Source organism: Scleropages formosus, chromosome 19 (genome assembly GCF_900964775.1).
Source record: "Scleropages formosus chromosome 19, fSclFor1.1, whole genome shotgun sequence".
Classification (NCBI taxonomy): domain Eukaryota; kingdom Metazoa; phylum Chordata; class Actinopteri; order Osteoglossiformes; family Osteoglossidae; genus Scleropages; species Scleropages formosus.
In genome coordinates this window covers 4536459-4557161 of record NC_041824.1, presented here as the reverse complement: position 1 = coordinate 4557161, position 20703 = coordinate 4536459, and the positions used below count along the sequence as shown (strand labels likewise).

The 20703-nt window shown below is 49.1% G+C and overlaps 1 protein-coding gene across 5 annotated transcripts; it reads left to right on the top strand.

The window, feature by feature from the left end:
- Window positions 1–1110: 1110 nt before the first annotated feature.
- Window positions 1111–20652, top strand: LOC108927612 (microtubule cross-linking factor 1-like). 5 transcript variants are annotated; one of them, XM_029246162.1, is made up of 11 exons: window positions 1111–1903; window positions 3769–3963; window positions 4082–4240; window positions 11283–11342; window positions 13483–14604; window positions 15096–15209; window positions 16197–16445; window positions 16647–16723; window positions 17361–18387; window positions 19117–19162; window positions 19399–20652. In XM_029246162.1, the coding sequence occupies exons 1-10, from the start codon at window positions 1481–1483 to the stop codon at window positions 19153–19155; spliced, it is 3465 nt and encodes a 1154-aa protein (XP_029101995.1). In that variant the 5' UTR covers window positions 1111–1480; the 3' UTR covers window positions 19156–19162; window positions 19399–20652. The 5 variants fall into 5 exon arrangements, with proteins under 5 accessions (XP_029101995.1, XP_029101994.1, XP_029101997.1 ...); XM_029246161.1 differs by having other exon boundaries at window positions 16191–16445; XM_029246165.1 differs by having other exon boundaries at window positions 1555–1592; window positions 16191–16445.
- The last annotated feature ends 51 nt before the right edge of the window (window positions 20653–20703 follow it).

The following is a 20703-nucleotide window of genomic DNA, read 5'->3' as shown; positions in this document are numbered from 1 at the left end:
ACACAAACAATTTTAATGCATCTAGAGCATGCGGGGACAGCTGGTAGCGTAGTGGTTCGTGTTGATTATTTTTGGTCCGAAGGTCACAGATTTGATCACTACCTCTAGCTTTAGTAGCCTTGAGTAAGATACTTGCCCTAAAAGTTGCTCCAGTAAAATTACCCAGCTGTATAAATGGGTAAATTCTTGCAACTGTAGTAATTGTAACCTTAACATTGTATATTGCTTTGGAGAAAAGCATAAAAAATGTAATGTTTCATTCTGGGAGTTGGTCCCGTGGTTATTTTATACTAAGTATATAAAACAACAGACATATCTACAAACAGTGCTACATGTAAAGCCCTTGTATCCATTAGTTTTACCATGAAGTGGTTATTTAATAAGAAGCAGTTTATTTAAGATTTTTTAATAGGTGTATAGTGACCATGAGTTGCTTTAGGGGAAATCATGTTTGTAGTAGAAACACACAAGTAGGGCAGGTGTAAAAATAAACGAAGCCCAAGTCGAACTGGTTAAACCAAGTGGGTGAGAAGAATTAGGTGTGTAAATCATAATATTTTATTTATTTTATAAGCTTAAGATATACGATGTAGATTTTATAAGTGTATTTTAATACTTTATACAAGAAGAATGACCATCCCTGTGGAGTTCACACACTTTGAAGAAGTTAGTCTGTATATATACGCTTGTTTAGGGCCAAAGTTTTCCCACCGACTGTTTCCACCTTGGGCAGAAAAATCACGTGATCGAATGAAAAAGAAAATCGGTGAGAATGTAGCAAGGGTAAATTACACCTGAGCTGAATTCTGTACAGTGCACTTGACTTGTACAGTAGCAGCTGCCATCGTCCAAGGGGGTGGGGAGGGGGGGTCTGACAAAAGACGCGTATTTAAACGCGTCGGGAGACGGAAACACAAGAGAAGTTGGCGGAATAGCGAATGAGAAGAGGAGTGCAGACAGAGGGCTGAAAACGGCCAGCTGCAGAGAGTACAAAGTTTGAAAGATAAACCCGGTTCATATCGTTAAGCGACTAGAAAAGTCCAAGTCGCTCCGTGTGGCAGCGGAGCGCGGCGGCGAGGCGTGCGCATGCGCAGTGCGCGGCCACGGGTGTCGAGCGGAGCCCGCACAGAGTACAGCTTCTGCGTGACAGATGTGCGGCGATCGGACGGGACAGCGTGCCTCTGCGAGGGGGGGGCACAGCTCTGAATATTCGAGGGGGGGACAAACAAATCCACTGTAGTATGACGTGTAGGGTCGATATTGCACTTGTCACGGGTCACGCTTGTTGTTTGTTTGGGGCGCGAGGAAAACACGCGCAAAGCCAAAGCGGCGTTTTCACGGCAGTGGGCGGATACGGTGGCGGTGCCCGTGGGACGTGACAGGTGACGGGTGGAGTCCCGCGCGGGCTAGGTGTGATGACTCCGGCTCTCTGGCCGCAAGACCGTGTGGCACGTGCCGCCGCCGTCTCGCGCCGCCGCTGATGGACGGCTGGGCTGAATGTCGCGCTGCTGTCAAACAGCGCAGCCGGTCGCTGGACGCGCCACCGAGGCTCTGGAGCGAACCGTCGTCGGGCCCGGTGACCAGGCGGCCAGGTGAGGAGGACGGACAGGTGGTCACGCGCAGGCGCGCGGGTGTGTGTCTCGCCATCGGCAGCCGCTCGGACAGCAGTTCCGACCTGTCCGACTGTCCCTCCGACGGCAGTGCCTCATGGGCGCCTGGTACCCCGACGGACACGTGCACCCTGGCCCTGGGGCAGTGCGACCGAGGGGGGTCTCTGGAAGGGAGACGCTCACCTGGACACTCGGGTGGACCTGCGGGATCCGCACCGGATGGGGACGCGGCGGTCCGAGAGGACCTGCTGAGAGAGATCGAAGAGCTCCGTTCTGAAAATGACTTTCTGAAGGTGAGGCCGCCAGCAGGTGGCGCAGTGGTTCACGGTCCCAGGTTCACCGTGCTGTAGTGCCCTTGATCAAGGTACTTCCACGGGAGCTGACACCTTTCTGCATAAATGAGTGAGCTAATTGTAAGTGTCTTGGTGTACAAACATAGTAAACTGTCTTGGCTGAAGAGTGGTGAAGCTAGTAAAACTCCCCATCGCACAAGTGTTTTGAGAAGAGCTGGTGCCTGTTCTCATCACACGCTGAGGGGGATGTGGGATCAGGACCTTGACTTATTTCCCATCTGTGCCTCATCTCTCTCAAGCTCAATCCCAGAATGTCCCTCCCTGCAGTGCGTCTCCGCAGGACCTCAGCGCGTCTCCGCTGTGTTTTAACCGCGAGGCCCCGTGCGGCCTCTTTGCTGCATCCCTTCAGGCGATGTTACCATGTTCCAGCAGTGTTTACTCCACTGAGTTACTTTAACTCAAACTTTGAATCATGCACCTACGTCCGTATTCCCGTTAAACCACAACCCTAGTCCTGTTTCCGTAACGTTCCGGAACTCTGATACATTTAGTGACGAAACGTCTTTTACCGTTATGGTCGACACCAGAACTGATAATTCATATGAGTTCTGCAATGTCTTCTCAGTATCGTGGAACTTGTTTGAGTATTTCTTCTTCCTCCCTCCGCTGTTCTCGCCTCTGTGCTGCTGAGACCTGCTTTGCCCATGTAATAATAATATTATACTATACAGTATACAAGGGGGGGCGTGGTGGCGCGGTGGCGCAGTGGGTTGGTCTGGGTCCTGCTCTCCAGTGGGTCTGGGGTTCGAGTCCCGCTTGGGATGCCTTGCGATGGACTGGCGTCCCATCCTGGGTGTGTTCCCTCCCCTTCCAGCCTTACGCCCTGTGTTGCCGGGTTAGGCTCCGGCTCCCCGTGACCCCGAATGGGACAAGAGGTTCAGACTGTGTGTGTGTGTATACAGTATACTATATTAATAACAATATTTTTAGTAGCGTAGTGGTTACAGATGCTCTTTCTGGGCCCAAAGGTCACAGGTTTCAATCCCAAATCCAGCTGTAGTACCCTTGAACAAAGTACTTGTCCTAAATTGCTCCCGTTAAATTACCCAGCTGTATGAATGGGTAAATAATTATAAATTACTTTGGATAAAGGCATTAGGTAAATGTGATTTTATATGATAATATGATAATAGAGATACTGTTCTGTGTGCATCGTGTGATCGGGCCACAGAAATATATTCATGCTGACATGAATGAGCACCCATGTTGGCCAGTACACTAGTTTGGAATATTCTGTGGAATCCTGGTGAACCGGTGACAGTAAAGTTTCACAAATACCTGATTGTTCATCCTTCAGCGAGAAACATTTTATTTACTTTAACAGCACGACCTGGAACTTTCCTGAACACCCTGCAGCTGGCAGCACGTGCGCAGCTTCGCCGCGGTGATCTCACGGCACGCCGAGGAATGTGTCGTCAGAATTTGTGTTGGATTCATATTTTCACTCTGAACAGGCCTTAAAGGTGGTCACTTCAAAGCAGCTTCGCTGTGGTATTTTTGGTAGCGTGGTGCCTTTACCTTGTTCTTCACTGTGCCTCGATAACACAGGAGCTGGAAATACCAGGGACGCTGAAGCAGGTGTGGCTGCTGTCTGTCATCCACTTTGCTGTGCGTGTGTGTGTGTGTGTGTGTGTGTGTGTGTGTGTGTGTGTGTGTGTGTGTGTGTGTGTGAACCTTCGATACTTGCGCTAATGTCCAGTTTGAGATTAAAACCAGTGGTACGTGGTAAAGCGCGGTGCCATTCAGAAACAAGGTACTGCGCTGATGAGGTGCGGTGTCCTGCTTACCCGTGCGCACCTTCCCAGGACGAGGTGGAGGAGCTGCGCGCCGAGATGCTCGAGGTGAAGGACAGCTTTGTCAAGCAGGAGGCCCACGAGCTCCAGGAGCTGCGGCGCCAGCTGAGCTTCGCCAACAAGAGCTGCCGCGTCCTGCAGTACCGGCTGCGCAAAGCTGAGCGCAGGGACCCCCAGGGGCTCGGCTGGCTGGAGCAGGAGCTACAGGTGGGGCTTTGCGTGAGCCGGGCGGTGAGGGGGACATCCGGAGCGCGGTGTGGCAGAACGCACCTCACTTCTGTGTATGTGTGTGTGCGTGTGTGTGTGTGTGTGTGCGCGGACGCAGATTGCCAAGGACACGAGTGTGCGTTTGCACAAGGAGCTGGAGCGCGCCGAGGAGCGGTGCTGCCGGGCGGAAGACGAGAACGAAGCGCTGCGGCACAGGGTGCTCGAGGAGGAGGTGGCCAGAGCCGCCCTGCAGGAGGCGCTGTGCCGAGCCCAGCAGGTGGGTGGGTGTGTGTGTGTGTGTGGGGTTCCATCCCTGAATGTGTTTGGGTTGAACCCCTGGTTGTATCACTGGGTTTTACACACATCGCTCTGTGATGGGTTACGTTCTGCACGCTTCACACACACAATGCTCTTCAGAATCCACATCCAGAGGCTGTGGACTCACTGCTCCTCTCGCCGCCTTGGGGATTGACAAGTCCTGTTGGCCTGGTTAGGGACCCCCAGCAGAGTGGAAAAGAGCAAATATACAGTCTTTCCTGTCAGAAATGGGCATCTCTAAGTCACAGTTCAATAAGGAATTGCATCATCATCATCATCATCATCATCACAGAGTGAAAATACACATATTGTCCACATCACACTGTACAGTGGAGAAAATTGTCCTTCAGGCTGCAACATGTCAGTCCAAGAGCTGAGAAAAATGGGAAAGCTGGCGGTTCTTGACAAGTGGGGTTTTGAATTCTTGTATTAATGATGGTAATTAATAAAGCAGTAATTAATAGAGCAGCAATTCGTCGTTCAGTATGTAAGATCAGTAATTAAGAGCAGTAATTAACAGTTTGGTGTGTGATAGAGCAATAATTAATGGTTCAGTGATTGATAGATTGGGGGGGCGCGGTGGTGCAGCGGTTTGGCCAGGTCCTCCTCTCTGGTGGGTCTGGGGTTCGAGTCCTGCTTGGGGTGCCTTGCGATGGACTGGCGTCCCGCCCTGAGTGTGTCCCTTCCCCCGTGTTGCCGGGTTAGGCTCTGGTTCGCCGCGACCCAACTCGGGACAGGTGGCTTCAGCCAATGTATGTGTGTCTGATTGATGCAGCAGTAATGAACAGTTCAATGATTAATAGAGCAGTAATTGATACAGCAGTAATGAACAGTTCAGTAATTGATAGAGCAGTAATTGAATCGTAATTACTAGAGCAGTAATTAATAGTTTGGTGTTTGATAGAGCAGTGATTGATAGTAATTGATCAAGCAGTAATTAACAGTTCAGCACATAACAGAGCAGTAATTATTAAAGCAGTAATTAATAATTCAGTGCATGATATTGTAGTAATTGATACTGCAGTAATTGGTAGAGCAGTAATTAATTGTGCTAATCATCTGCTAATTAATAGTCCGTGGCTGCGCTCACTCACCACTGTCCCAAAGTCCCGCTGTGTAGCCTGAGGCACCCTGGGTGTGTGTGCTGTTTTCGAGAAAGGTGTCACGAAAAGGGTCCTCATCTCCCCTGGTCCAAGGTGGAGGAAATGTTTGCACCAATAGGCCTGCAGGGCGGCGCTCTCTGATTCACACACCAACCTGCAGTCCATAGCAGGGCTCACACACACCGCGGGTCTCTCTCTCGCTCTCTCACACACACGCACACACAGTGGGGGTGGGGGAGTGCCTGGCATTGCAGACACAGGGAAAAAAGTGACCTGCTATAAATCAGAGATTAGAATTTATGCTGCTTCATTAAAATGTTTTACCCCGAAAACCTTATTGTGTCTGAGGAGAAGCACCATGCAGAGACGGAGAGGAAGTGAACGGTTAAATGACATCGTTTCCGTTGGTGCTGTCAACCTGTGCTTTAACTCGGTCACACTGCAGTGTGCAGTATATACAGGATGCAGATGGCGGTGCAGTGCGGTCAAGTGCGGTACAGTGCGGTACAGCAGGGACACATGTTCACTGTAACTACTTAGTGGGACTGGAGATCTGAGCCGCAGCTCCTCACAGTGAGGGCTGAGCTCTCGTCTCGCTCCAGTGACCGCATTGCCCTCCGGCTGCAGTTCCCACAATGCACCACTCACTGGGCCGAAAGGGTGGCCGGAGAGCGTGTGTGTGTGTGTGTGTGTGTGTGTGTGTGTGTGCGCGTGTGTGGGGCAACTGATCAGTCCTGCTTCACTCATTCATCTGCTGCACAGTGACAGTGATGGCTGTCCAGCACAGCAGTTTTTTCCCCCACATCCATTTTCAGCTTTTAAGTTTTGCTGTGTAAACTCTCAATTTGTATTTAAAATTTTTATTTTAGAATTTTATGCGCAGGATTTTCCGTGTAGAGGAATGACAGGGAAGGAGCTCAGTTGGGGTGACCTTTTGGGTCCTAGTTGGAGGTCAGAACGTTTGTAGAGCATCAGGAACACATAACACTCGGGTGTGTTATGATGCGAAGACAGAACTTGGGAGTCTCATGAATCTTGTCTCCGTGTCTGGTCCCGCATTAGTGGAACAAACACAGTAAGTAAAATGTCAGTGAAATGTCTGTGGACCACATCTCATGGTAGCCAGTTTCTGTTAGAGCTGGTGTTAGGGTTAGGGTTAGACTTACGGTTAGAGTTAGGGTTAGAATTAAGGTTAGGATTAGGGTTAGGGTTAGAGTTAACATTAGAGTTAGGGCCAGGGTTGGGGTTAGGGTTTGGGTTAGGGTTAGACTTATGGTTAGAGTTAGGATTAGGGTTAAAGTTAGGGCTGGGGTTAGGGTTTGGGTTAGGGTTAGAATTAGGGTTAGAGTTAGGGTTAGCATTAGAGTTAGGGTTAGGGTTAGACTTACGGTTAGGGTTAGAGTTAGGGTTAGCATTAGAGTTAGGGCCGGGGTTGGGGTTTAGGTTGGGGTTAGATTTAGGGTTGGGGTTAGAGTTAGGGTTAGGGTTAGAGTTAACAGAGTTAGGGCCGGGGTTGGAGTTAGGGTTTGGGTTAGGGTTAGACTTAAGGTTAGAGTTAGGATTTTGTTAGGGTCGGGTTGGGTTTACGGCTATGGTTAGAGTTAGAGTTTGGGTTAGGGTTTGATTTATTCTTTCTAACAACATGTTTTTCGATGTGTTTTATTGTGGCGTTCAGTTCACCTCTCAAAGTGCAGCTCAGAATGCTCCTCCACCTTCTCCCTGTACCCATAGCTGCGCGACCGTCCTGAGCTGCACATCTCCGGTCAACGCTAGTTTATGTTTCCCTGTAACCATGGCAACGAAAACAGTGATGTCTGTGTTATACACAGAATGGGCCAAATTGCCTGCTAGGAGGTGTGACCAATGTGCTGAGAAGTGCGCAGCGGAGGCGATCCAGCACATCTTCATTGTCACTGTGCTCCTAGTGGGGGACAAGAGCCTGTAGAAGATCTGTTTTTTCAGCACCTTGGCTTTTTCAATCATCTCAAGTTATTATCTTGTTTTACTGTTCTTTCCTTTTGCCACGGCATGTGAAAAATGCCACCTCTTCCCGTCTAACTCGCTGAACTGTGTAGAAAAGACAAGTGATTCACATGACAGAGCTTTGTTCTTATGAGTCATCACACACAGGTATTTCACCTTTTGTGTGTGTGTGGGGGGTGGGGGCAGTTCCAAAAAGACAGCAACAACATTTCTGACTGAGGTCATTTGCCAAAGGATGATTTTATGCTTCATAGTTTGATAGATTTGGTGCCTCTTGGTTCTTACCATACAGAAAGTGGAAATGCATCTGAATAATGATCCCCCCCACAGACACACACAGACACACACACACACACACACACACACACACATATATTTTATCGTTCACTTAGTCGGGCAGCTCTATAAATCTGTGTCTTTTTTGTCCCCAGACTCAATGATTTAGACCTGAATGGAAAACTGAGTTTCCTGGTCTCAGTGTAAACAACGGTAACCATGGTGACCATTAAAAGGGACTTTATCTACAGTATTGACAGTTTCATATGTTTGCAGGAATCGTTCCCCAAAATGTCTCAAACGGGCTTTGGCAGATTTTGACCTGTGGAACGGCAAGAGCTCGGAGTATTTCAGCTGGGTCGTAGACCCTGTTATTCCACATTGTTTTGCATAGACTTGTTACCATGGTACATGAGCGCACTTGGAACATGGCGTCAGAGTGTCAGAGCTGTGCCGTTAGCGACCCTCTCCTTTCTGGCCTGGGCAAAGTTCCCCCCGGCGCTTCTATAAATGCTCTTGTTGTGTTGGTTAACCGCTTCTCTCTGAGCCCATAAGGCACTTGGTACCTAAGAATTCATGAGCTTCACTCCATTTTTACCATACATTGTGTAACAGACACTGGACATGGACACTGTCCTACTTGAGGAGGGAGGGAGTCTCCTCAGTGGTTTTGTTCATTTCATTTACATTTATTCATTTAGCAGACGCTTTTGTCCAAAGAGACGTACATCTCAGCAAAAGTACGATTTATGCATTACATTGAGAGAAGGAGACATGGCTGCAGACATGTGACTCAAGTAAACCTAGTTTGTTACCGACCACTTGCTACACCGAGGTTCATCGTTCAAGTAGGTGCATAAGACACAGGATAGACAAATCCCGATGCCCACACCAAATTTTTAATTTTTTTAAAAAATATTATAAGATACGCAAATGAGTAGTACAATACCAGAGTAATGGCTGAATAAAGGTTGTATCTGGGGATGCTTCTGGAGTTACAATGCATGAACGGTTATGCCATTGATGATCTGAAGAGATCTTGGGCAAAGTGGATCTGGAAAAGGTGAGTTTTCAGACCCTTCATGAAAACAGACAGAGTTTCCGCAGTCCTGAGTGACGGGAAGGTCATTCCAGCACAACGGACCCAAAACCGAGAACCTCCACGCAGGACCACCAAGCGAGCAGAAGTAGATGAGCGTAGGGGCCTGACTGGGGTGTAGCAGTTGATCAAGTCTTGTAAATAGCTGGGAGCAGTTCTATTGATGCATTTGTACACAGTAACCAGGGTTTTGAGTTTGATTCAGGCAGCTGTTGGAAGCCAGTGCAGAGAGATGAGTTGAAGGGATACGTGGGAACTCTTTGGCAAATCAAACACAACTCGTGCAGCAGCATTCTGTAGACGCTGCAGAGGTTAGATGGCAGTAGCAGGAAGGCCACACAGGAGAGAGTTGCAGTAGTCCAGACGGGAAGTCACCATGGCCTGGACAAGTAGTTGGGCGGAGTCAGTAGCGAGGTAGGGACGGATCCTACGAATATTATGCAGGATGTATCTGCAGGACCGGGTTGTGGCTTCGATATGTTGAGAGAATGGCAGACTCGCGTCAATTGTAACTCCCAGACTCTTAGCAAAGGAGGTAGGGGAGATGAGTGAGTTGTCCAGTTTGATCGAGAGGTCGTGACAGGAAAACAGGCCAGCTGGGAGGTAAAGAATCTCCGTTTTGGAGAGGTTGAGTTGGAGGTGGTGATCAGACATCCATGAAGAGATGTCCGACAGGCAGGCAGCAGTGCATGCGGAGATGTCTGACGCACCAGGTGGAAAGGAGAGAAAGAGCTGGGTATCATCAGCATAGCAGTGGTATTTGAATCCATGGGAGGCTATGACCAGACCGAGGGAGGAGGTATAGATGGAGAAAAGAAGAGGACCCAATACCGAGCCCTGCGGAACACCTGTTGAGAGAAGCAGAGGAGAAGAACGAGAGCTACGCCAGACCACTTGATAGGATCTGTCAGAGAGGTAGGACTTAAACCATCTTAGTGCCGCACCTTTGATCCCAAACTGGTTAAGAGAGGAGAGTAGAATCCGGTGATTTACAGTGTCGAATGCTGCAGACAGATCGAGGAGGATGAGGACCGAGGAGAGGGAGGCAGCTCTAGCAGCTTGGAGAGCGTCAGATAGTGCCAGAAGGGCGGTCTCAGTGGAGTGACCAACTTTGAAACCAGACTGATAACCATCAAGGAGATGGTTCTGGGTGAGGAAATTGGACAGTTGAGATCACAGGCTGCCCGCTCAAGGGTTTTGGACAGGAAGGAGAGGAGAGAGACCGGTCTGTAATTTTCAACCAGATTGGGGTCCAGGGAGGATTTTTTTTTTAACAGAGGTGAAATTAGAGCAGTTTTGAAGCAGCTGGGAAACAGCCAGAGGAGAGTGAGGAGTTGATAGAAGAAATGAAGGAGGAGAGTTGCGGGGAAATGTTCTGAAGGAGTGATGATGGGATCGGATCACTGGGTTTATTCATTTTGCAGCTCTTTGCACTTTGCAGCTCTTCTTCGTGCTCAAAATCATCGTTAGTAATAATGAACAATCAGCTGTAGCTCCCCGACACCTGACTAGTTGTTACCGCAGTGCAGTATACCATATTTACCGCCTTACGTCTACCACGTGCTGTCCTTTTGGGCATGAGATGTAAACGACATCATAGAGATAAAAGCAGAGATGCCAAACATAAAAATAAAAAACTGCCTTTTCCCAGGTGCCCATAAATAATGTTCTGAATGTCACTGTGCTAAACGGCCGTGATAAAGCAGCATGACCTGCACACAGTGCGCTGTGACTGGTGCTGAGGAACCGTACTTACTTATTTATTTATGTATTTATTTATTTACATACTTACTTCTTTACTTACTTGTTTATTTATTATTTACATACTTATTTATGTATTTATTTACTAACATGTTTATTTACATACTTCTTTACTTATGTACCTACTTTTATTTACTTATTTACATACTTACTAATTTACATACTTACTTGTTTACTTAGTTACTTATTTACTTCTTTATTTATTTATTGACAGACAGACAGATAGATGAACTGTTGGGTTGGACAAACACATTCCCCCACACACATCCATTGTTGAGATGGAGTCCCGTGGGTGTTAATATTGAAAGGTTTCATCATCATCATCATTATTATCATTATTATTATTATTATTATTGTTATTATTATTATTATTATTATTGGGGGGCGTGGTGGCGCAGTGGGTTGGACCGGGTCCTCCTCGCCGGTGGGTCTGGGGTTCGAGTCCCGCTTGGGGTGCCTTGTGACGGACTGGCGTCCCGTCCCCTCCCCCTCTGGCCTTACGCCCTGTGTTACCAGGTAGGCTCCGGTTCCCCACGACCCCATATGGGACAAGCGGCTCTGGAAATGTATGTGTGTGTGTGTGTGTATATATATTATATTATTATCCCAAGAGTATGTCTGGAACTGTACCCAGAAAAGAGTGACTTGTGTTACTCAACACATACGTGCAAACAAAACTCGAAATTTGTTGTGTGTCATTTTTCAAGTGACTTGATTTTTTTTTTTAACCACATTATTTCTTTGTTTTTCTGTTTCTGTTTATGTTTTCTGTATCGCAGAGTGACGTGAAGAGAGAAGGAAGTGTAGAAATCGACAAAGAGCAGAAATGCGTAGATCAGGTAATGTTCATTCAGCATTACTGCGTTGAAGGAACTTTACACTTACATTTACATGTATTCATTTAGCAGACATGTTTCTCCAAAGCAACGTACATCTCGTAGAAAATACAATGTGTTCATTACATTAGCAGGAAGAGACACTTAGATGCAGACGTGTGATTTTTAAGTAAACGTAGTTTGTTTCTTGAACTTCATAGATTTCATTTTTGGTGGAATGAAGCTTAATTGTTACTTAATTGTTGCTATGGACTTCTTTGTAATGACCGAAAGTAGTATAACATTATGAAAGGAGTGCAATAATATTAATTTCCACTGAACACGTCACTCCAAAACACAACTTTGGGAAGTGCTATGGTGATATTATTTATATTGTCACCTATCTAAGTCCATCACACCAAATGTTGGACACCAGCGAAAGGTACTTTTCCCAAATTACTGCAGTAAAATTGCCCAGCTGTATAAATGAGTCCACAATTGTAAGTGGCTTGAGAGAAAAGAGTCACATTAATGTGGATGTGCTTAGCCGACTGGTTGATAACACCAGTTTATACCACTTTTTACAGCCATGTGCTCTGACCGGAGTAAAAGTCCAGTGGAGTCTCATCTCGTCAAGACCCAGACATGGAGCATAAACCCGAAAACCACTTTCGTTTATAGATGATGCTTTTACCAAAGTACCTTACATTGTTATTTACCATTTACACTGCTGGGTAATTTTACTGGCGCAATTTAGGGTAAGTACCTTGCTCAGGGGTACTACGGCTGGAGGTGTGATTTGAACCTGTGACCTTTAGAGCTAAAGACAGCAGCTGTAACCACTACACTACCAGGTGTCCTTATGACTGTGATTATTTCAGCATATGAATCTAATGGGACGTGACAATCAAAGCAACAACAACAACAATAATAATAATGTTTATGAAGATGACATTGAAGGCAGGTATAAATAAGGGACTGTGAGAAAACTGGTGTGTAAAGAGGTCGTTTTTCTGTTCCCTTTTGGGGGTCGGGGAGCCGCAGTTGGGCTTCAGCAGGTAACAGGTAACCCTGTTATACCCCATGATACCACATCCTCACCTGCAGCGCCACTTTACTGTCGGTGACACTTTTACACTAACTGCTCCCAGTTTGTTCCTGAGAACCAAACAAATAGCAGAAAGCTGGATCATTAAGTCACTTATTCCTGTATTTTTCATGGGAAAAAACTCCTATGTGTTGTAAGCGCATTCCAAATTCACCCTAAATGATGCCTAATTTCATAAGGAGAAACTGGTGAAATACACTGAAACTGAACATCGTTTTACTTTTTCATGTTTTGACCACGGAAAACAACACAATATAACAAAATTTTTCAAACTTCTAAGTTATGTCGATTTTTGCATTGATTCAGATTAATTATTTACCGGTTACAAAAATACCTCTAGTTCTTCCAGAGTGTCAGTTTTACTTTGGTACTTTACAGCCAGTGGAAGATTCTAGAAAGCATCAGATCCTAGAAGGTACCGGAATATTCTGTGCTTGGAACTCAGCGCCAAAATTCGCCAAAATTTTCTCATTTCAAGAACGCGGAACATTTTCCTGAAAACGGACATATAGTATAAACTGACGGCAAAAGGATGATTAATGTAACAAAACTGAATGGAAAATGCAAAAAAAAAAAAAAAAAGATTTAGTAAAAGTGTTGTTACATTGTGTTCTTTTTTAACCCTTTTTTTCACCCATCACTCCAAGTGTTCTTGAGCCACACCATACAAACATACATCATTCATTCATTCATTCATTCAACATGCACCTGTTTCCTACAGGTGTACCGCTTCATTTTTATTAACCTCTACATTTGGAACGAACTTAACAACGAGCAATGAGTTTTCTTCTTGTTTCACTGTATTTTGCGTTACGCTTTTCTTCTACTTTTTACAAATAAATGTATAAATTAAAGATTTGTAATTTTGCAGTTGCTACTTTTACTGGCTCTCTAGGGTAACAGTGAGCTGTGGGTTCAGCGTAGGTAAAATTTAAATTAAACGTTAAAAATGTCGGTACACATTTCCCACGATGCGGTGCATCCGTGTTACGAAAAGCGCGTGGCCGCGTCCGGCAGCCCAGGCCCACGGACTCATGGGCTCTTTGTCCCCCCCAGGAGGACAGCGCTGAGCTCAGGGCCCGGCTGCTCTCGACCCGGGAGGAGAGCGTGGTGCTGCTGCGCAGGGTCGCCCTCCTCGCCCGCCAGAAGGACGAGCTGGAGCAGGAGCTGCGCAGGTACAGGTGCGTCTTTGGGGACGCGGACGGCGCCGTGCCGCCGGGGGTCACGGCCGCCGGGGCTCCCCTCTCGACCCGAGAAGCGGAGCTGCGGCTGCGACTCCAGCTGGTGGAGGAGGAGGCCGACATGCTGGCCAGGAAGGTGGTGGAGCTCGAGGCGGAGAACCGGGCCGCACGGGTCGAGAACGAAGACCTTTGCCGGCGCCACGAGCGTGGCTTCCCCAGGACGGTGTCCTCCGGCGCCCCCTATGGAGACGGCCTTGAGCGCACGGCCGAATCGCGCCACCACCTGTACTTCGCGGAGGAAGAAGCGGCGCTGCCAGGGGACAGAGAAGGGGGCTCCGTCACGGCGGCTCCTCCCTGGGAAGACGGGACCCCTGGATCCGGAGGCAGCTGGTGCTGTGCGGACCTGGGGGGGGCGCCGCGGGAGCAGCTGAGTGAGGACAGGGTCCTCGGTTCCAGCGTGGGGCGGTGCAGCCTCTCCTCGCACCCTGGAGAGATGGAGCACTCCGGACAGGAAGAAGCAGGAGAAGATGTGCTCCGAGGTCAGAGGGAGGGGCCCGTCGGCGGGGAGAGCGATTTCAAGGGGACGCCATCCTGGGGGGCGTCTGCTGTGGACGGAGACGACGATGCGGAGACACTAAGCAGCTTGAAGCAGGAGGTGCGGTGCCTGGAGACGGTAGCGGACTTGCTCATTGCGCACAGCGACCGCCTGCTTCGCAACGGCCAGCGGGGGGCGACGGCGGGACGGGGGCCCGGGGGGGACGTGCCGACGGACCGGCTGTCGGCCGACGGCGAGTCCGAGTCTCGCGGCCTGAACACCGTCAATGCCCGTTTGAGAGATCTCGGGTCAGAGCTGCTGAGCTTCGTGAAGAAGCTCCAGGACCTCGGCACCATAGTCCCACCGAACTGCGTGGGGACTGTCCATCATCCATCCGGCGCCGCCCTGCCCGACGGACCGTCCCTGCCTGTCCTTGAGCGGGACGATACGAGCCACTTCCACGTAAGTGTCTCCCCCACCCTGTGGCACAAGCGCTCGCTCGTGTCCATTGGACTTCCTCCAGCAGCTCCGCCTTGGCGCACCGCGGTCAGGCTTACGCAACACACCCCAAGCAGGGGAGATTAAAGGGTTTATGTTGCGCCACAATAGGTAGGGTCATGCGAGGGGAAACGGGTGCGGCTCGCCTCGTCACGGCGCCCCCTGCTGGCTGCGCCTGCCGTGCGCCCCTCCTCGTGGCTCCATGGGCATCGTAACTAGTGTTTCTGCGTTCCTTCTCTTCTCTTCTGGTTCTTGTTCCATCCAGATGTGCAGATGCCCCCCCGTTGTCGTGCTCCCCACCATCATGCTTTTTCTTTATTTTATTCCCTCCTCATTTTGCTCCTCCCTTCGCTTTGCTCCGTTGTTTTAAACATCCCTCGCTTCACCCGTTTTTTTGTTCCCTTCGTTTCTGTTTCTGTCCGACGATTCGCGGGGCCTTGCGCCACGACCCACAGTGTGGTCTGAGGGCGGAGCCACACGGGCCTCAGGCAGAGGAGCGCCCCCTGGCGGACAGCAGCAGAGGTGACGGAAGCGGGGAATGGAGCAGCGCGAGTGGTCCCAGTGCAGAGGTCAGTGCCCATTGGCACCCTGCTGCCTCGCCCCCTCCCCCCTCAGCCTTTTGGAGGGGGGTTTGCTCATTGGGCTTGTGCATCGGTCCCTTAACACACCCCCATTGGCCAGTTGATGGCACACGGTTAAGGCATCATGCTTCAACGACCGTGCCGTTGTGGGGCCTTGTTCAATAACGCTTCCTTTAGGGACCGTGCTCATCACAGCGCTGCCATTAAACACCCAACTTTTTAAGCCAAAATATGTTGTTCCGACCAATTTGCGCCGAAATAATGATATTTTTCCATTTCCCAACCGTTTGACCGAAACTGTAGCAGTGCGGTCACCGGCAGAGCTGCGGCCTCCAGCACGGTCGGTAACCCGGTCACGTCTGTATGTGGTCAGCGGTCCTTCTGAAACACACTAACACGTGAGCTGCTGTTGCTCTGTGGGTTTAACACCAAAGAGTGGAATACTGTGTTTTTGCCACGGTGAATCCTCACGTCACACCCAAAACAACAGGAAATCTTCCACTTATATTTATAGTTCTTTGTAAAGATGAGAGAGTGTTGGTAATTCGACTGGCACCTATTCCGAGTCTCTTGTCTGGTAGCGTACAGGTTCGAGCTGCTGCCTTCAGAAACTAAAAGTCATAGGTTTAAATCCCACCTCTAGCTGCAGGTGTAACATTATAAGTTGTTTCAGAGAAAAGCGACAGATTAATGTAAAAGTGCAAAATGATGTTGGAACAAATAAGGGAAAGTGATTCTACTCCCCTAATAATAACCATCCTTTCCATGCCCCATTGAGGGAAACGCGCCGAAGAAACAGGGAGGGGCAGTAAAGTGAGCTGCAGGGGGCGGTAGAGGGTTACGAGAGCAGATCGATGCCGATGATCTGAAGAGAACGGCTGTTTTCCGCCTCCAGTCACGTGACGATGTTCGCAAGCGGCGCGGGGACAGGGCTGCCTTTGACAGAAGGACACACTGACGATTTCTCAGCTGCAGGGGGCGCTGAGCACGCAGAAGAAGGATGGAGACTCCAGCCGCTCCTCTCCCTCGGGCAGGTCTGGTTCCGGAACCCGGGCTCCCGCCACGGGAGATCGACCCTCGGGATGGCGCCGCGGGACCGGCCGGCACCCTCGAACCTCGGAGAATCTGTTCCTGGAGGCCCTCTGCCTGGACCCCCTTGGACGGGACAGGATGTCTTCACCGGCACGGCCAGCGGGCAGAAATGGGCCCCCCCGGGGGGTTGAGGTGCGGCGGCTTTGGGGTACTTTTCATACTCAGAGGTGGGGTGTGTGTTACTGCCTAGTGCTGATCCCATAAACAGGTGAGTGTGTGGCAGCAGTGTGAAGGACAGTGGGTACTAGTTAGTACCACCCCTACTAACTTGGTAGAAGCGATATCGGTCCTGTGTGTGTGTGTGTGTGTGTGTGAAATGTGGCTCTGTTTCAGGGCTCTGGGGACACAGAGAGTAGGAGGAGTCAGTCAGGACTCCAGAGGGAGAAAACGCGCGCTGGAAACCTCCTCAGGTGTGTGTCCAACAGCTGTCCAAACAGTAACCACGGTAACCAGGTGGTGTCACCAGAGGGTCTAGGAAGTCAATTTACATATTGATCAGTAAACATTTAGTTCTCTTTTTCTCAACATTTCATCAGCATTAAATTACTATAAAGGTCCTGTTATGATTATTTTAAAATCTTTTTTTGTTTTATGCTAGAATGAGAAATAATAGTTACTGTATGTCTGTACAGCACAGACTATTGACATTTATTCATTTTTCTCCAAAGCAACATAGTGTTAAGCTACTTACAATTATTTACCCATTTATACAGCTGGGTAAATTTTACCAGAGCAATTGAGGGTAAGTACCTTGCTCAAGGGCAGTACAACTGGAGGTGGGATTCAAACCTGCAACCTTTGGGTCCAAAGGCAGTAACTCTAACTGCGTTACCAGCTGTCCGTATATATAGTTATAACGATTTATCCAAAGTGCTGCAGAAGTACTGCGTTTCACTTTTTTCACCACATTCTTCACCACGTTTGCATTTGTTGTCTCTGTTTTCTGGAATTCTCTTTTCAACTCGTCCACGTGTCTACATTTCACACAGTGCCTGTACTGCACTGTACTTTAGTTTACTGTATTGAGCGGTGCATATCATTTTCCAGGGTGAAGACCGTTTGCTCCCTGAGTGACTTCCAGCGCCTCATGGACAGCTCTCCCTTCCTGGCGGACGCGGGTGTGACTGTGGGTCGAGACGGGGGTGAAACGCCACCGCTGTCTCCAGACGACCTCGACTACCTGGACGAGTTTGAGACAAGGGGCGGGGACTTGGCCGGCGCTCGGGGTTCAGAATCCCGTGGGGCACCGGAGACCGTGTCGAACCCTGCGGAACCGTCCCAGCCTGCATCTGGTTGCTGCGCCGCTGGCAGTAACCATGGTAACAGCATCATGCAGGAGTGCGGAAGACATCCTGTCTGGAAGTCTAGCGCAGATGGGGTTCCCGAGCGTCCAGAGGTCCATGAAGGTCTCGGAACGCGACCGAGGAAGCGGAGCTGTAAGGACCAGGCCTGTCAGACCGACGCCTACAGGAAAACACTGAGCCCTCGAACCGTGCGCCTGGGCCTGCAGATGGAGCCGTCGCGGCGCACGGCCGCTAACCCTAAGCAGTGCCTCACACCCAGGGGGGGCGCCACCCCTGTCTCCTCTCCCTGTCGCAACACGCAGGGGAGACTGTGCATCCCCGCTGCGCAGAATCACTTGGAACCGAACTGTGGCGCCCACCTCCAGTGCAGAGAGCCCACCAATGGCCGCGCCACCACAGTACTGCCTTCGCGGGGCACCGGCGGGTCAGCCTGGGCGCGCTCCACCACCACGAGGGACAGTCCGGTTCACGCCCCACCCCGGGACGGGCCCTCCTCCCTCTTCAGCGTCGTCGACTGCCCGGCGACCACCCGTCACACCGCCACCGGGTCCCGTAGAACACGGACAGCTGGCAGGAGTGCTGCAGAAAGGCCCCCCAGTGCCCAGCACCTCAGCGAGAGGCGGGAGAAGGAGAGCAGGGAGGTTACGGGTGTGAAACCGAACCAAAAGCGCAGTGAGGACTCGTCCGGTGTCCTGGAGAAACATGGAAGGGAGAAGAGTAGAACGGGTGGGAGGAACCGGATGCCCAGGGGTCAACAAGGAACCAGCGAGGTAGAGCCTGCCTGCAGAATGAGTGGTCTGGGGTCCTTCCCTTTACCTCACACACGTACACACACACAGCAAAGTTCCAAAGCCAGTTAAATCCACAAAAGCTTATTAGTACAGCTGCTACATTCTGCACCTGTTGCACATAGACTATAAAAAATACAAAAAAGAATAGGCTGTAATGCTTGGAGTTTTTCATGAAATGTAATACTTTGTATAGAATTAAGTTTATCTTTTTTATATATATTTTTTGCCAAATAACTGAACTATTTTAAAATCAATACATCCATCCATCCATGCATACTACAGTATATACTATATTTTATACATCAAATTTATATAGTATACTGGTATAACCTGTTTCCATAAGCAATAATTATGAAATATGTTGCTGCTGTCATTATCATGCATGAACATGACTTCTTAGTATTTTAATTCCTTCATTTTCCCATAAGAAATAGTGGTAATTTTGACATGGGGGAACAATTGAACCCCATCATCTGAGCAACATGGATGTGGGGGAAAATGTGTGTAAAGGTACAATTTGACTGCTTGTGACTCTTTATTCCTTTTGGAGAAGAGTGTTTATTTATGGCGGTGTGTGTGTGTGTGTGTCAGTGGCTGCTCCATGATGACGCCTCCTATAGGCACACACTTGCAGCAACACTCTTGTTCCCTCTGCCTCACATTCACTTGAATTTCTGTGTCTTGTTTCCTTCACCGGTGCCTGTTCAGCCACGTGTCGTCGCAGGATTGGCTCCCTGGAGGCCCTAACGCTGCTGTAAGTCCTGTACCCCATGAGCAGAGCTTGGCAACCTGCGGGGACTCGTCACACTGGGGACATTTTATGGAGCACAAGAGTCCACCCTAACAGAATGTTACATAATCATACCTCCGCTTTAATACTTTCCTGACCTCCTATTCACTCAAGGAAATTAAACAGACTGGTAATTTCCCCACGTTGACACACCCTGTTTCCATTTTGTCTGGTAATGTGGTGCTTTGTTTCTGATGCAGGTTCCAACCTCTTGAACCCTTCCCAGATGCCTGCCCACTGTTGAGCACTTTGTTGTTCCTGGGGGAGGAGCTCACCTCTGGACACGGACACCAGGGGCTGCAGGTTCCCCTGAAAATTTGCAGATTACCACAACTATGGGACAAAACAATGGCTGGGTACATAAAATTACAGGTGATGGGATCGAGGTGTTTTAATTAAAATTTGTTTTTTTTTTTTTTTTTTTTTTTTTTTTTAAAAGGTTGCTAGCTGGTCATTTGCATACTTCTCTCCCCAATAAATGCTACTCTTGGTACTTGGAACATCTCTTTGGTCCTGCTTTACGAAGGTTGGAAAGCTACCGTTACATCTCTCTGGTCTCCTTTTTTGTTCACAGTGAACTATAGGAACTGTAATTGTACACATGTGGGTGTGTAAATTGTGTACGTGTGGCTCAGTTTTCTTGCAAGATCCTGAAGGTGCAGCTGTACCTTGTGCTCACCTGTAGCCCTGCCCCCACTCTGCCTCACAGCAACACCTACACCCCAGACCCACCTCTTCCGCAACGTCACAGCTGCTGTTGCTGGGGCTTCCTTAACCTCACTGAAATGGGGCTCTTGGCAAGGGGTGAGGTACAACAGGAGATACAATCAGCAGGTACTGTGGTGGTGAGCTGCTGCCTCTGTTTCGGAGGCACAGGTTGAAATCCCACCTCCACCTGCCGAGCCTTTCCTCCACGTACTTCCCTACACTAATACAGTAAAATGACCGTGGTGTATACATGAGTAAATCAGTGTAAGTATTTTAACACCAACTCACTGCAGGAAGAGCAATGGTTAAATGTAAAAGCAAAACTACACTCAAATGTTCACCATCTCACACAAGAAGCCTCACACTCTTGCTAGAGAAGTGTCTGAGATGGGGTGGAAGTGCTTTTTCAGAGAAGCCCAAAACAGACTAAAAAAAAGTTAGTTACACATCCACAGATTCAACTTGTGTTGGACGTTTAAGAGTTCCCGACCTGGACGGGCTCCGGGGACAAACGTCCTCGGCCGCTTCTGTTTAAATGTCTGAAATCCAGAGCTGATGGCAGAAGCAAAGGGGGACAGAACTTTGGACACACTCCTGCTGGACTACTGATGGTCACAACATACACAGATAAGCAAGTGCTTACATTCGGTGCTTTCACCGAAGCATCAAGGGGTCATTTAAAAGATTGGTAAGACGAAAACGAGGAGCTAAGTGGAGTGACTACAGGAATCGTGGAAAGGCACTGACGCCCAATGTCACAAGTACAACACGCCGCTGGACGACCGGCCTCTCGTCAC